This window comes from Sciurus vulgaris (genome assembly GCF_902686455.1).
Source record: "Sciurus vulgaris genome assembly, chromosome: 18".
NCBI classification, from domain to species: Eukaryota; Metazoa; Chordata; class Mammalia; order Rodentia; family Sciuridae; genus Sciurus; species Sciurus vulgaris.
Genome location: NC_136479.1, coordinates 20765005 through 20781968, shown reverse-complemented (window position 1 = coordinate 20781968; position 16964 = coordinate 20765005). Strand labels below are relative to the sequence as shown.

Genomic DNA, 16964 nt, shown 5'->3' with positions numbered 1-16964 from the left:
ACACCACAGCAGCCCCGGGGCACCGGCTGCCTGTCCCCCATCCCACGGGCAGGGCTCGGCCGCATTTCCTGAAGGGCGCGTGTGGGACTTGGCCCTGGGTAACGGGTAGGCTGAACCTTCTAAGCGACTTCCTTTTAACATGACCAGCTTAACAAGGCTTGGACCTCAAGGGCTCGATTCCTAACGTGTCACTGAGCCGAGCGGCAAAGCGCCTGGGAAGAAATTAAAGCGAGACGGAGCCTCTGAACTTGGCCGAGTTAAAGGAACGCCTGCCACCTCGGAGCTCCCAGGGGCCCCGTGCATCTGTTGACCATGAAGGCTGGGGACTGCCTGGCTCTCCCAGGGCGGTGGCAGATGGTGGCTGTGGCCACAGGGCAGTGGCTTCAAGTGTGGACGCCAGGGCTGGTCTACCTGGGTTCAATTCCCACTCTAGACGTCAGGGGCCATGTGACCCAGGAATGCGCCTTAAACCTCACTTTTCTATAAGGTGGGGCTCATGTGTGGCTTCAAGTTCACCTGGTAAGGTGCTTGGGCAAGAGGCTGGCCAGCTGCAGGAGTCCACAGATCCAGCCCTCTCCACTGTCTGGCCCTCCCTCACTGCATGAGCCAGGGACCTGCCTCAAAGAGCTTCCTTCTCTCCCTTTTGATACTGGGAATTTAACTCGGGGTTGCTCAGACCTTTTTATTTTTTATTTTGAGACAGGGCCTCACTAATTTGCTGAGCCTGGCCTTGAATATGCGATCCTCCTGCCTCAGCCTCCCAGGGGCTGAGATTACGGGCATGTGCCACTGTGCCCAGCTCAAAGAGCTTCTCCATGCCTTTCCTCCACGCTGCTCCCTGATACCCAGTCTCAGCAGGGGTGGGCAGGGGAAGTCCAAGGAGCCAGAGAGAAACTGCAGGAGCCGCTCTACTCAGGAAGGCACTCAGAGTCTGAGGGACTTGCTCTGCTATCTTAAGTGACAGATCAGGGGTCTATAGAGGAGATGCCAATTTTTTTTCTTTTTCTTTTCTTTTTTTCTTTCTTTCTTTTTTCTTTTCTTTGCACTGAGGATTGAACTCAGTGGCACTTGACCACTGAACCATATCCCCAGGCCTATTTTGTATTTTATTTAGAGACAGGGTCTCACTGAGTTGCTTAGCACCTCGCCATTGCTGAAGTTGGCTTTGAACTGGCAATCCTCCTGCCTCAGCCTCCAGAGTCGCTGGGATTACGGGCGTGTGCCAACGTGCCTGGTGAGGAGATGCCAATTTGATTCATTAAAAAGTAAAAGTGGGGCCGGGGATGTGGCTCAGTGGTACAGCAACCCAGAGTTAAATCCCCAGCATCAAAAGAGAGAGAGAAGGAAGCTCTTTCAGGCAAGACTCTGGCACGGGGCTCAATCCTCAACGCCACATAAACACAAATAAATGAAAGTATTTTTTAAGACAGTGGAAGTGTTGGCTGGGCATACAGAGAAACGCACCACCGGGGCAGACTGGGCGCGTGCGCTGATCGGGGGCCAAGGGAGCAGGAGCGCAGCTGGCAGGGTCTGCTGGGTGCCCTGTGTGCCCAGCTCCGGGCCGAGCACTGCACACAGGGGCACTGGGTCCTGCTGGGGTGTGTGGGTTGGGCTGCGCGTCCTGTTACAGATGAGGAAACCGAGGTTGCCCAGGGTGTGGTGGCCGGGCAGGAGCAGGCCGCAGGAGCAGACCACACGAGCTCCCGCGTGGTGTGGAGGAAGGGCCTGGGGAGCGCCAGCATGGCAGACGTGAGCCCTGAGGACCAGAGGGACACATGAGCCAGTCCAAACAGGCTGCGGTCCTGGGCCTGGGCGCCTGGCGGCTCTGAAGCCACTGCTCCTCTCGCTGGCTTCCTGCAGCCCTGAGCAGCGGGAGGCAGCCCATTTTAGAGGTGGAGACACTGAGGCCCAGAAGGCGGAGAGCTGGCTGGGGCCCAGGCGGAGCAGGGCGAGGACTGGTGCCACCTGACGCCAGGGCCCTGCGCAAAGCCGGCAGCTCCCGAGCCCTGCCCGCGAGGCTCTGCCTGCTGGGCGCACAGGGCTTCAAGCCGCCGCTGCCAACCTGCGACACGAGACCCTTCCTCTTCCCGCTTCTCCCGAGAGAAAGGAAAGGCAGAGAGGGCGCCCGGCCTTGCATTCCAGCCAGGGAGCCGGGTCCTGCGGGGCCTCGTGGACCCCTGGGGTGGCTGCTTCCCCTCCATGGCCACAGTCCCAGCGTCCTTCCCACATGCTGGCCAGCGCTGACCCTGTGCGGCGCCCGTGGTGCTGCTGGCAGTACGCTCAAGGGCAAGGTGAGCGGCTGGAGGCCAGTGTGGCCATCCCAGGTGGAACTAACCGGGGCGACGCTGGAGAGGGACCTGCCGCGAGAAAAAGGCCAGGGGACGGTCCTGGGGACAGTGACAGCGTGGACGACTTCACCATGCAAAGACCGGCCCCTGCTTCATCCTCAGCACCACCTCTCTGGGCCCTGGATGGCAGGACTGTGCCCTCTGGCTGCCACCAGCCCCTGGGCAGCCAGAGAACGGAGGCCCAGGGAGCAAGGTGGCTTCTTGCCTGCATGGCCCAACTGCCCAGCTTACCTCTGCCGGCTGGCCTGGCGTCCCCGTGCCCACTGCCCAGGGCGTCCTTCCTCGTGCCCCTCCGCCCGCTGGCCAGGCGCTCCCTGTTGGGGGGCTGGCCAAGGAAGTCCAGGTCGTCGCCGCAGGCCTTGGGCGTGCCCTTCGGGGGTTTTTCCCTGGCAAGGACATTCCGGCTGCTGGCCTGCCCTTGTTCGCTGTCCTCGGCCCTAGGCTCTCCAGGAGCCTCCCCTGTGGTGTCCTCGGAGGGTCTGCTGTCCCCGTCCAGCGGCTTCCCGGGGCTGAGCCAGAGGGGCCGCGGCTTCCCGCCTGCCTTCCGCCTGCCCTTCCCGGTGGGGGAGGGCTGCAGCCAGCAGGGCGCCTTCCCCGGCGCCTCGGAGAGCCTTCTGCCTGTGAGGCTTTCCAGCTGCCGGAGCAGGGAGGGCTCCTGGCACAGGGGTGGGGCAGGCAGAGGGGCACCAGGGGCTGCCGCCACGCTGAGCTCTCCCTCCGGCTTGGAGGGACGGTCCTCGGTGCGCTCAGGAGAGCTCGCCCTGTCTCCAGACGGACTTCCTGGTGAGGGAAGCCTGACGGCCATCAAGGCCTCGGAGGGCTCCGAGCCGTCGGGGCTGAGCTCCTTGTGCCCATCCCCACCAGCCGTCTGGGGGGCATCTTGGCTTTCTGCCCAGCGAGCGCCCAGGTCCACGGGGATAGTGTGGCTGGCCGGTGCCTCCCCGTCTCCCTTCTCCAACGCGCCCTCGAAGAGGAGGTTTCCGTTGACGTACAGCTTCACATCCTTGGCGCCGACGTCAAGGTCCTGAAGCACAAGGTTGAACAAAAGGAAGTGTGGGTCAGGCAGGTGTGTCGGACTTTGAGGAAAAAAGATACCAAAATAAATAAATGAGTGAGTAAAGGAGAAGGTGGCCCAGGAGAGCCTCACGTGTCGTCCCTGTGTCACGGGGTCCTCTGAAGCAGGCCGCCTAAGCCCCCAGGAAACCCAACGTGCACGTGAAATGCAGACTCCTGGGGCTTCACGAGCGTCCTGTCTGGGGGGTCCTGAAAGCAACGCCCCAGCCAAGGACCGAATGCATATCTGGTGGAAGACCCCAAGAGGACGTGAGGAGAGTCAGACAGATGAGACCCCCTGAGAGGGTTGAGCGGGTCCCTGCTGTGGGTGGCTGGGAATCGCGCCTGCTGGGCGCTGCGAGGAACGCACCTCAGAAATGTCCGTCTAAAGACTGGCGGGTGGGGCATCCACGTGTGGCTGTTGAAGTCTGTGCCTCCCTGTCACAGCCCTGTCACCACGCAGGGACTGTCCTGCTTCAGGGGGTTGAGGGGATGTGTACTGGGCTCCAAGGCCCCTGCCTCGATGGTGGTTTCTGCTCTCCTACCAAGTTTTCCAGATGGTTCCTTTGCACAAGGAGGTGGGGAACACGGGCGGGTGGGATGAATTCCCAGCACACAGCCTGCAGTGTGGCGACCTCACTCCAGGCCCCTGTTCGGCCTTCCCGCTCCACCTGTTCCTGCTTCCAAAAAAATCACGCCTCCCTTGCCTCCGCGGCACCCGTCTCTCTTTACAGCAAGACTCCTCCCCCGCGAATCCAGGAGCAGCGCGCATCCTGTGCAAGCTGGACGTGTTTACAGCGAACGAGGTGAGGAGTCTCGTCTCCAGCGCCCACGAAACCGTCTCCAGGCTCAGGATAACGAACCTGCGAGTCACCCCAGGCTCCCTCCTCCCCTCGGCGCCCCTCCTCCCCGGCGCCCGCCACCCTTGAGCGTGCTTTGTACTTCTGGAAGTGTGACAGAAAAGGAGTCAGGCGGCCCGGGCCCCCTTCTGCTGGGCTTCTTTATGCCACACGGTCACTTTGAGATCCACCCAGGTCACATGTGTCACAGCCTCTCCCTCCTCGCTGAGGAGCGCTCTACTCCACGGGGGCGCCTGGGACGGCCATCACCCCTCCTGTCTCTGCGCCACCGCCGCTGCCTCCTCCTCCTCCTGACCTCCCTCCTGCTGGGCTTCTCCTCCATCTCTGCACAAACGCCACCTGGCCAAGGGCCGGGCCCTGGACAGTCCCTGTTTGTGGGCCGAACCTGATTGACACCTGTGGTCTGGCGGATCACTAACTGGGCCCTCCTCGCTCTCGGAAGTCTCCTGGCTGGGACCATAAATCAGGGAGTCTGGGGGTGCAGCCCTCTGGGATCTGGGCAGCTGGCCCTGCTCCTCCTCCAGGGCTCTCCCTCCTGGCTCCCAGCTCTGCGCCTGCCTGATCTGCCCTGCCCTGCTGGCTGCTCAAGGTCCTGGCCAGGTGGCCTCACAGCCCCAAGGCCCTGAGCACCCCACCCTGCAGCACGATTCCTGCTAATGGAACCTTCCACCCTGAGACCTGCCAAGCCCCACGTGGCCCCCGACCTCCTCGGGTCCCTAGTGGCATCTCAGCCAGGGGGCGCCCCAACCAGATCTTCTTTCCCATACCTGATCTTGCGCCTTGGAAACATTCAGCGTCAGTTCCAGCAACCTGGGGTCCCCTCCACGCGCCTGGCTCTTACTTATGTCCAGCTGTCCGTGGGTCCCTCGGCTCTCCCCAGACATGCCCTGAATCTGACCTCTCCTGAAACAGCGCTGTCACCTCCTCGCTGGCCTCCACTTCCGCTCGGCACAGCACCCTGCCGCCTGTGCACGCACTTCACCCTCCACCCAGCAGCCAGATCAAGGTGAGCTCCTGCCAAGCTGCCCGGTGACTCTGCCAGGCAGGGGACAGTCCTGCCTCCCGCCAGGGCCCGAGGCCTGTGTGCCCGGCCCTGGCCCATCACTCCTAACACACGGGTCTGGTCCCTGCTCCAGGGGCCCCGCCCTCCTTGGGCCCTGCACGCCTGCCCGGTACCTTCTGCCTGGACACCGGTCTTCGGGGCCGTCCCTGAGCCGTGTCCTCTGCGCCCTGTCCCCCGCCCTCCTGGCCTTCTCGCCAGCCTAGCTCCTCCTGTCCCGCTCACAGCGAGCTCCAGACAGCAGAAGTCCTGCCATCATGTCCCAGGCCAGGCAGCCCCTCGAGTCAGTAAGTGACTGAAGGGGGCCTTCCCCAGGGCAGCGCTGCTCTCCAGAGTTCTACGAACAGGGTGGTCAGAAGACATGGCCTGCTGGGTTCCCCACCAGGGCGCTTCCATCTTGCTGTGGCTTCTGATCTGCTGCTGGCCTGTGGGATCCAAAACCCCTGAGATGCCCCCTTCCACACAGCGCTCGGAAGGGGAGTGCGTGCTAGCTGGATCTCTGACCGCTGGGTTGTACAGGTTCCGAGCCCTGGAGGACCCGACCCACAGAGCCCACGCACACCGCCGACCCGGCTCCCATCATCCAATTGCAGGACGACAGGCTGCTATTTGCTGCTGTCAGAAAAGTCCACATTCACAGCGCCCCCTCCCCCGTCCAGGGTGTGCTTCTGTGCACGAGGCAGGCGCCTGCGCATGCTGAGAATTAAGCAGCAGACGGCCTTCCTGAAGGACAGCGCGGGCAGCTTTCAATGACTAGTTCCGCAAAATTACCACCGCAGAAACATCTGGCGAGACAGAAACACTCATTTGAGGCGGCAGTGGGGTGGCCTTTCTGTCCAGCGCACACACGAGGTGGGCCTCCTAGCTTTCCTCCTGGAACGTCTGCTACCAAAACACGTCACCTCCCTTCCATGGGCAGTCGACAGCCCATCTGGCATCTGCTGCCCAGGTTCACCAGCAAGTCTAGCAGGGAGGGACCAGGGGAAGAGGGCAGGGCAGGGCGGGCAGGAATGAGAAGCACAGGCTCGGAGACACTGCGGGCAGCGGGGCTGGTGGAAGGAGGGGGCTGCGGGCACCCTGGCCTGAGCATCACCAGGTGGGGTCCCCAGCAGGGAACAGACATCAGTCACTTCTCTGGATGTTCCCAGCTCACGACTCGAAGAGTGCCCTGTCCTGCACGGACCTCGGCACAGCTCTGCAAGGTAGGCGGCGGGGCCCCGGCTTAAAGGAAGACGCCCAGGCTCACGCCACCCAACGTCACAGGCCAGCTGCGGGGAGCCACCCTGGCTGCCGTGCCCGAGTTGCCATGTGCCATCTCCCTTTGGGTCAAGGTGGTCCTCAGCCTTAGCCCGTGCCAGCCTGGCCTTGGGCGGGATCACTTGTGGGGTGGAACTCTGAGTCCCAGGTTGGAAACGAGGTCCCAGGGACCCACACGCATCCCAGCCTCTCCCCCCAGGACCACTGGGAAACTCTGTGGGGGATGTGGGTGTGCACGCCTCCTTCCTGACGTTGTCCCACCCACTGTCACCTCTCAGGACCTGTGTGGACTTATTCCAGGACCCCTGTGGATCCAACCTCAGAGCCCATGTCCCTCACTTCAATGGCATGAATTTGGATAAAACCTGCACACGTCTCCCTGCATACGGCGCGTCACCTCTAGATCCACACGACACCCAACACACTGTAAATGCTCTGTAAATCATTGTCATGCCGTATCGTTTAGGGATTGATGGTCAGAAAAAGGCGTATTTGGTACAAATGGAATTTTTTTCCCTGAGTATTTTCCATCCATAGTTGGGTGGATTCTAGATGTGGAACCTGCAGGAACAGAAGGCCACTGTCTTACGTAGACGTCCCCACAGCCACCTCCAGGGCTGTGCTAGGAAGCCACTTGTGCCGACGAGAAACGGGAGGGGGACCTTGGGTCTGCACCCTCGCCTCTTCTCAGCGACGCTCTGAGCCATGTGTCTCAGGGTGGACATGGGGACGTCTCCATTCCTCAGGAACCAGCCGCTTGCTCCTCTGCTGTCACCAGGCTGCAGCTGCAGGCTCCTTCCTCCTTGGCCCTAGCATCCAGGAAGCCCAGGGCACGCCGACTTGCCCGCCTTTGGGGCCATTTGTGTGCGCGTGCGCGCCCTCTGCTGTCCCTGCCCGGGGCATTTCCCTCCCGCTAACCAGGGAGCCTCGCGCCTTCTGGTGAGGGGCCTCAAGCCCCCTCTGCAGTGGCTTTCAGAAGGACAGTGCAGCTCCGTGGCTGGCCTGCCTCACGGGAGCCCGTTCCCACGCCCGGTCTGCCTTTATCCTCCGCTGCAGCTCCAAGGACCGTGCTGAGACTAAGCACTCGAATACTGCGATATAGATGTCACCTCTACCTAAGGGACTTCCCTAACTCCACAGGCCCCTCCCTCCCTGGCCCTGGTGTGGCCGCGTCGCTTCCCATGAATGGGCCACCTGCTCAGCCTGGACGGATGGTCAAGCTGCTTTGCCGGGACAAGGCCCAATGCGGGCTGGGGCTGTGACTCTTGAGGCGCGTTCCCAGGAGCGACACCTGCCTCAGCGCCACAGCCCAACTGCTCTAGAGCGACAGCGTCCTGAGTGCAGAGCCGTCCAGCTGAGCACCAGCTGCCCATCACGCATGCCCAGCCCGGGCCACCCTGGAGGCGCCCCACACGGGCCCATGACAGGGATCACGAGCCGCTCTCCTCCTCCCGCTCTGCCAGAAGCGCCGCCCCAGAACCAGAGAGGCTGGGTTAGGGCTTCCCTCCTAGGTCCCGGCTTCCACCTGACCTGGGCTTCGGGATGGAGCCGCTGCCGCACAAACAGCCACACTTTGGGACCGGCCCCTGGCCCGCCCTGGCCCGCCCTGGCCCTCAGAGCCTGGCGGGCAGCCTGGTCCCTGGGCCTGCTGCCTGAGCCACAGAGCTCGCCGTGCCCGCTGCCCGTCTTACAGACCCGAGCGCAGGGGCTGAGCCTGCCCTCCGCGCAGCTCTGGCTCTGCCGGGAGGACCCGGGTCTCCTGCAGCACGTGGGGGAGACCAAGGCACACTTCCTTGTGACGTGGACGGCTCCTTTCCTTGAAGGGGAGAAGAGCGGGGACATTCTGACATCGAACAAGCACAACCTGCCAGGCTCCGGGCAGATCATTCTGCACCCGGCCCAACAGTATGGCCCCCAGGACGATGTCCACGGAAGGGACCTGACAAATGAGTCACAGACTGGTGGCCCTGTGGCTGACCCAGGCTGGTCTGGCCCTCAGAGCAATGACGCGCTTCAGAACCAGCTGTGGGCATCGGAGCACTGGGACTGCCCACCACGCTCCGCGTCCCCGGATCTCTTGAAATCTTGGGCCGTCTGGTAACAGAGGCCAGAGCTGAAGTGCTGACTCGCCGCTGCCCTCGGGCACTGACGGAGCTCCTTCTCTCTCTCTCTCTCTCCCTGTGGTGGGCGTCAGACTGCTGGTCACTGTGTGACCACCAGCAAGTCGTTCTGCTTTCTGTGCTCAGTTTCCCCATCTGTAAAAGGAGCTGGTGGCGGCAGTACCCACCCCTAGGGTTTCTGTGCAGAATAGCAGGCTGATACACGCAGCGTGCTTCCAATGCTACCTCCAGGGAACCAGCTGCCGTCACGTCTGGTACCCATCACGGCCTGGCTGCGTGCGCCTGCCCTGGCCGGTGTGGGGGTCAGCGTGGCTCACCGCTCTTCCGAGGCCCAGGGCAGCACTCCCCGATTCCCGGTAGAGGCTGGCACAGGACGGAGCCCGTCTGCCCTGCGGGTGACTAGTGCTCTTATTTTTTTGTTGTTTGGTACCAGGGACTGAACCCAAGGAGACTTAACCACTGAGCCGCATCCCCAGCCCTTTTTATTTTTTATTTTCCGACAGGGTCTCACCAGGTTGCTTAGGGCCTCGCTAAGTTGCTGAATCTGGCCTCCAACCTGTGATCCTCCTGCCTCAGTCTCTCAAGCCACTGGGATCATAGGCATGTGCCACCACTACGGGATAGAATTCTCCTTGCTACCTCAACTCTGCCAGGCGTGGCCGAGGCCCTGGCGTGCAGTTCTGCAACGCCATTCAATTAATCCAACGCTGCGGGGGGGCCCCGTCAGGGCGCTGGCCTGAGCAGGACTTAGTGGCGGCCAGCGGGGCGGTCACGACTGGCTGTGCGTAAGGGTCCCAGACTCAGCGCTTGGAGTCTGGCAGCCGGAGAGCGCACGCCCACAAGGTCCAGGGAGGGATGTGGCCAGCTCTTGCAGAGCCAATTTCCAAATGTTGTCAAATAATCCATAAGCTGTAGAACACCCAGGGCCAAACAGAAGGAGCCTGCCAGGAGGCACTGGCCTGTGACATCTGAGGCTCGGGACATCAAGGAACACCCTAGGGAGGCCTGGAGGGTGTGCTGGAGACTGACAGGGGCCCAGGGCAGGCTGGGGTGGGGCCCAGGCAGAGCCCAGTAGGTGAGAGGCTGGCCTGTCCCGAGGCAGGCGGGCGTTCCAGGCACGGGGCTGGTGGCAGCGAGGGCCTGAGCAGAGGACAGCGTGGAGGGACCGAGGGAGAAAGGAGTCACCTGGGCTGGGACAGCTGGAAGACAGATGCCGGGGTCCGGGAGGGGTGGAGGTCACCAAGGCAATGCAGCCAAGGCCCAGCAAACTCGCAGGTGACAAGCACGTGGTGCCACCACGACGGGGACATGGCGGGGCAGCGGCACTAGGCTTCACCAGCCTGGTGCGTGACCTGATCACCCAGTTCCCAGGACAAGTCCAAGATCCTCGTTTCATGCAAAACCTTACAAGTCCCGATTGTTGGTTATCAACTCAAAGACCCCCGAAGGCACGTGTGGACAGCAGAGCCTGGGCTGCTGGCCTGGCCTCGCCTGGTGGCCTGGGTGGCATGGCAGTAGGGGGTCTCTCTGCTCTGAGGTATCCCCGTCTTCCCAGCCCCTGGGAGGCCCCTGGCTTGCCCCATCGCCATGCTGGCCCTGCGGAACTGTGGCTGAGACCCCTGGCCTCCCCTGCCTGGGTGAGAGCTGGCAGGGCTGGGCGCCTGCACGGTGCTGGGCCAGGGCCATCAGGAGCCTCTGCTGATCAGACCAAGTCCATGAGTGCGTGCAGGGAGGATGGGCATGAGGTCCTGGGCCCTCGGGCGGACGGGGAAGGACGAGCCGGACAGGGAAGGAGGCAGCTCCAGAGAGAACTGGCAGGGCTCTGAGATGGCCACGGGGTGGGGGGGGCGCGGATGGAGGCAGGCATTGGTGAGGAGGCCAGGCCGGCGTAGGACGGGCCGCGGTACCACACGCTCCGGGGAGAAACGCAGGAAGTGACGGGGCTGACTCTGGGTAAGGAGTTAAGTCCCGAGAAGGGTCAGGGTCAGGAACGAATGTGCAGACTAAACAGCGTGCCAGCCGCGGGCACTGACAGGGGAAAGGGCTGGCACAGTGGCAGCTCGGGAGGCTGAGGAGGAGCATCCAAGCTCAAGACCAGCCTCGGCGACTTGGCAAGGTCCTGAGCAACCGAATGAGACCCTCTCTCAAAATGAAACAGACGGGGCTGAGGACGTGGCTCAGTGCTAAGACCCTCGGTTCAGTCCCTGGTCAAAAAAAAGAAAGCGCAGCACTGAAAGCGTGCAAGCGCCCCTTCCCTGGTGACGCCCCTGTGCGGACAGCACCTGGGTTCTCCACTGGGAACCATCCAGCTTCCCCCGACCGCCCTTCCCACAGGAAACAGGCCAGCCAGACAGCGACCGGGCTGCCGCGGGTGCTGCTCTGGCTCTCTGCGGGCAGTCTGGGATGGGCAACGGTGTGAGGTCACCAGGGGCCGAGGCCTGGGACCCGAGGACGAAGCCAGCCCCGAGCATGGCAGAGACCCGAGATGGCGGGAGCGAGACTCCCGGGTCAGCTGCCTCAGACGGCACTGCCGTGGGAGTCGGAGGATTCTCTGCCCAGCCGGACCCAGTTTTTTTTTTTTGTTTTTTTTTTTTTTTTTTTTTTTTTGCTGGGGACTGAACCGGGGCCCTGGGCACGCGAGGCGGGCACCCTACCTACGAGCTACGTCCCCAGCCCCTTAACCCAGCTTTAACTGGGCTCCGATTCTTTGCTACCAAGAGCATCCTGGCTGATTCTCCGGCTCTGTTACTGAGAACTGTGATCAGCAGACTCAGCGACTAACCCAGGTCCCAGGGTGACCGCCGAGGCCAGCATCAGTGAGTGGCCTGCTCTGCCAGCACCCGGCCCCGTTTCCACCTGGGTCTGCGGTCACACCGCCTTCCTTGGGGTGGAGTCCGGCTCTGAAGGCAGCCTGCTGGAGGAGCCTGGGACCTGGGCCCCTCTGCAACGGCAGTCCTCTGCTGGCCCCAACCCAGCTCTGGCCCCTGATTCAGCCGCTCCCCTCCCCTTCCCTGCTGGCAGAGGCCTGCTTCTCACCTGAGCCCCGAGACCCTCATGGCTGCCCAAGCGGCACAGATTCTGGCTGCCCATCCTGCCCCGCGGACAGCGCCTGCTGGCTAGACCAGGCCTCCAACCGGGGGCAGCATCCCAGCCTCCGGGCCAGGGATTCGCCCCCTTCCCACCAGCCACCCGGTTTCGATGGCGTCAGGCCACCTGACTCGGCCGACAACAGGAAGGTCCCCCCTGGACTTCAGCGCTGTCGCCTGGTGGGTCGGGGTGAGTGTGCTGCTCCAGACCGACCAGGGCTCAGGAACGGTTCTGAGACGGCCAGGCGGAGTCAGATGCAGAGGGTATGGAGGAGCCCAGTCACCACCAGGCGTCAGGGTGGCCGCGGGCTGTGGCTTATCCGCGGGAGAGGCGCGGCGTTTGCGAGAGACGTGAGGCCACAGCTCCCCCTCGAGTGTTGGGGCGCAGGGGAAGGAGTGGCCGAGACTTGGGCACACTGGAGCCGTGGCGGACCAGGCCACTGCCACGTGTCTTCTGCCTGCATTTGAAGTGCAGACGTACACGGCCCCAACAGGCTCCCCGACGGCCCCCTTCCTCCGCGAGGTGCGACCTGGGGCCTCCTCTCTGGGCTCCCTCCCTCTGCCCCACTCAAACGTCCACCAGCATGGCCCTTTAACTCCCAGTCAGGTCTCGTCCCCGATGCCCAAAGCCCTCCAGCAAGGGCGCCAATCGCAGGTACAGGCCGGCGCTCTGCACGTATTCAAAGAACAGCACTTGCCCACGCAACAGATGGAGCTCAGGCACGGCAACATCAAGCAATGTGACGGAGGCCACATGAACGTGTGCGTGGGGCGAGAGATCACACTGCAGGGACAGAAGCCAGAGGCCAGCACCCCTGTGACCCCAGCAGCTCCACCTCCTAGGGCCCAGCCCCCAGCACTGCTCACTACACCAGGGCCCACGCCCTGCACGGGGTCCTGGGGTCAAGCCACAGCACACAGACCGCAGCAGATGGGCGACGGCCTCCTACAGAGGGAGGCCACTGTCCCCTCCGTCCCCAGGTGTCCCCTGCAGGGGAGACGAGCCCAGGAAAACCAACAGCGCTCACACCACCTCCCGCTCCACCCCTGGTGCCCTCTAGCTGGGCAAGCCACATCCGGGGGACGTGGAAAGATGTGACAACCACTTGTCACACCCGCCCTGAGCCGAAGGTGGACGGTGCAGGTCAGTCGCAGCTTTCCCTCCTCCAGGAGCCGAGGGAAGGTTCTGGATCCTCTCAGGGCAGCACCCGGCAGCCCTTTCCCATCAGGGTTGGTGAGTGAGACACAGTCCACCCACCACGTGGTCCTGCTGCCCGGCCCAGCTTGCTCCTCCACAGACAGGGACGGCCACCTGCCCTCGGGGCCTGCGGAGGCTCGAGGAGAGGACTCCCTGCTCAGCTGTCACCTGCAGCCTTCCACAAATGGCTGCTGTCAGGGCGGAGGTGGCTGTGCAGCCTCCAGAGTGCACTGTGGATGGAGGCCAGCCTCCTGCCTCTGCCTCCCTCCCCAGTGCCTCTCCTCCGTGCCAGCTCACACCACTGGGCCACCTACCGAGGGAGAAAGGAGACCAATCGGCGGCTCATTTCCTAGTAGTGAAGACTGCCCTTTTTCTAGTGTCTTCTCTCACGTCCTCCATCAGCCTGGGCTGGATCAGCTCTGCCTTTAACTTTCCGTGCCCAGATTCCCACACAAAACACTGTTATAACAAGCCGCATCTGCGACCTTGGTGCTCTGGCCCATGAACTCATTCTGTGTCCTCCCAAACGCAGGAATGGCGTTCTCTGAGAATACTAAACCAAGCCCACCTGCAGTGCGGCTGCTGCGCCTTTCTGCCCCCGTAGATTCTGGCAACAGATGGCCGCGGGTTACATAAGCGGTGCCCAGCAGGCGGCCCTCCATGCTCCACCCGGGGTGGCAGACCCTGTGGTCACTGGTCCCCATGCGCTGCAGGGACATGGGTGCACCTGGGGCTCTGCAGATCTGCTCTCCTGTTTCGCATTCGCTACACACAAGAAGGCTGAGCGCAGGTTAAAGAAAGGCTGTCCTCGGCCGAGAGGGTGCGGCTTATCGGCACTGTAATCCAGCACATGAAACCTGCTGCTCCTGGCAGGACACACGGTCAGCGACGGGGCTGAACTACAGGCAGGCTCGGGGCCAGCGTGGCTTCACTGCCCATTCCAGGAGGCGCTGGGCATCCCCTGCCAGGAAGGCCTGAGCAGGCCCAGGGACGAGGGGCACAGGGCCTAGGTGCCTGCAGCGGCTGCGGCTGCATCCGGGGCCTGCAGGTCACCCTCGAGCACACAAGGGGCCAGGCCGGCGAGGAAGGAGGTGGTTCAGGCCTGTGGAAGCTTCCTCAGCTCTTCCAGTAGCTTAGACTTCTTTTTCTCAAATTTAAACTCTAGGTGTTTGTTTAAAAAAAAAACAACAACCTCAAAAAGCAGAAATCAGAGCTTTCTCTGGGCTGGGCTGTGCACGCAGAGCTGGCCGGGGTTGTGTCTGCCTCGCTGGTCTGCACATCTGCAGACAGCAACAGTTGACGGGTGCTCAGGACCAGCTCACTAGGTAGGTGCCTGGCTGGGGTGCGGTGGGGTGGGGAGGGAGCAGGAGGAGGGGAGGGAAGGAGGACGCACTGCAGAGGAACGGGTTCCCAGCAGGGCCTCTAACTTGCTGTGCAGTCTTGTCCAAATCACCTAACCTCTCTGATTCTCATGTTCTCATCTGGATATCAAAAAAGGTAGCACAACCTCTTAAGGTTAATGGAACAGGGGCTCATTCATTCAATCGGGGACTGTTCTCTGAACCTAGTGGTCACAGGGACAACTCAGGCCCTGCTCCCCAGGTGCCCACAGCACGGCAGGGAAGGCAGGGGAGAACTTTGGTACGGGGGGGACGGGTCTAGTGCAAAGGGCAGGGCAGGGCTGGCTTCCCGGAGAAGGAGATGCCTGGTTTCCAGGACTGAGACAGAGACGGGCATTTAGAGACCTGGGGACGGGGGACTGGGGATTTGAGGTATGGCTGCCGGGGGGCTGGCAGCACCAAGACTTGGCACCCAGGAGGTGGGTGTGTGAAAGGGGGCAGGGGCAGGGCCTGGCCAGGGGGCCAGGAGGCTCTGCTGTCACCCTCAGGGTCTGACGTGACCGTGGCGAACGGGAGCCTCGAGAGTCTGACAGCAGAGAAGGGCGAGGCCTCTCGGGCGGCCGCTGGACACAGACCAGAAGGCGGGGCCCGGAGTCAAGCAGGCGGCACACCTTGCCCCGTAGGAGCAGCCCCTCCACTGGGACCCACGGACTCCTCTTCTGCCTCGTTCAAGGGTGCTGTCTCTCTGCGCCCCAGCTCAGGTGTGTGTTCCTTCCAGAACCTTCCCTGATCATTCCCAGCTTCCCCATGCTGGATCCTTCCCCCATGCTCCGTGCAATCTGGGACAGGCCAGTTCCAGCCCAAAGATGAGTTTTATTTGACCTGCATAGTAGTTTAAAAACACTTAAAACTCACTCTGGACATTTACAAACCAGGAAGGTCCAGATAAAAATCAGGTTTCCTGGCTCCTTGGGCATGGTTGGAGGATCCAGAAGCACTGGCCATATTCCTACACAGTGACCATTGCTTGAAGCTGAACAGGAGTCCTCCCACACCTGGCCACGGGCTTCCAGACTGCTGCAGTCCCCACCGCTCCCTAGTGCCCCTCTGATAGGACTGAGGCTGAGCGTCGATTCCTGGTCATCTCACTTCAACCTCCCTTACAGAAGGTCTGAAGGGCAGGAATAGTGATTCTTGTCCCTCTGACCCTCTGTCTATCAGGCGAGGGAAAAAAGACAGGCAGATGGAGTCCCTGTCCTGTCTTGCTCGGTTCCCCCTGAATCCCACGGCCTCTGAGTCTGGAACCGGGGCGCCCCAGGTCCCCTGGGGCCCTCGGCCCCTCTGTGGCATCCCTGGCTCACCGTCTGGTGGCCCCTGGAGGAGGAGGACCTCCAGGCACGGCCTGTCTTCCACATCCTCAGACCACAGAGCCTGATGTCCCTGGCGGTGACACATGCGGCAGGAGGGAGCATGTGCCCGTCATTCAGGACAGAGTCTGCGGAGGAGGGCGAGGGTCAGGGCGCAGGCGGGCAGTGTGAGGGTCGGAAGCAAGGAGGATTCTGAGAGCAGAGGACCCGGCTGTTCAGAGTGGGGTCCACACACCTGGGCGCTGGCTGGACACTCAGATCTCGGGCCTCGCCCCACATCTGCTGAATCTGAGCCAGTGTGGGTGGACTTTGGGAAGTGACAGCTTAGAGAACGGGCCTGGAGTCTGAATGCACGGGTTCAGAGTCACAATCTGATGCTGACTGGCTGTGTGACTCAGGCAGGTTACATAACCTCTCTGTTTCCTTAACTGTAAAACTGAATCCCAGTTCCCCAAGGTGGCAGGGGAGGGGGATAATGACGTCACTTCCCACGGGGGCCTTGCTCCTGGCTCTGAAGAAGCAGGAGTGGAGCCCCCAGCAGGCTTACGTGCCCCCATGAGGAAGCGCAGGAGGGCCCCTAGTCCCCACTTAGAAATCAGAATCAGCCGCTGGCAAACCACGAGCGCCTCCCATAAACCCAGCGCCCGCGAACAGGCCACCCGGTACTTACGCCATCCATGGTCCAGTAATTCCAAACCTTGATCTCGCCCAGACGGAAGTCACGCAGCTGTCTTGTGTTCCGGATAACGAAGCAGAGCTGGAGCGGCGGGCAGAAGGGGCAGGTCCACACGGAGGGGTCCCCCTCGCTCTGAAAGGCCAGCCAGAGAGGGCACCCGTTAGGCAGGGCTCCGCCTCGCTCCGCGGAGCCACTGGGGGCCTCTGGGATGGCGAAGCCCAGGGGAGGCTGGCGGCAGGCCGGCCACCTCTGCAGACCTGCGCCAGCCTGGACTGCGCTACGGAGCAGGCCCAGCCGTCCCTCCTCAGAGGGCCACGGCCCTGTCGTCTGCCCACCAGATGGAATTTAAAATGCAGCGGGCTTTAGTCTAAGCAGCTTAATCGGCTCTGAGGAGGGCGCCGGAGGAGGGGGCAGGAGGGGCGGCGGAGCTGCCACCTGCACCCTGGAGTCACCTGGCCCGCGCCTCGGGTCTGCTTCTGTCAAGCCCTGTCCAAGTCTTAAAATTTGAAGAACAGAAGAGAAAGAAACTGGCTCCGCATCTGCTGGGTGGGGACACGGCACCAGGCCTGGGGTGTGTCCTGCCGCTTCGGGGCTGCCAA

At 62.4% G+C, this 16964-nt stretch overlaps 1 protein-coding gene across 1 annotated transcript in view; it reads right to left on the bottom strand.

Moving 5' to 3' along the window:
* The window catches only part of KATNIP (katanin interacting protein), a 162211-nt gene that overhangs the window by 25665 nt on the left and 119582 nt on the right, over positions 1-16964 (bottom strand). Inside the window, exons 15-16 of the mRNA XM_079121544.1 lie at positions 16360-16497; positions 2580-3372 (exon numbers count right to left, since the gene is read on the bottom strand). Coding sequence (XP_078977670.1) covers positions 2580-3372; positions 16360-16497 — 931 coding nt within the window. The remainder of the gene's footprint in view (positions 1-2579; positions 3373-16359; positions 16498-16964) is intronic.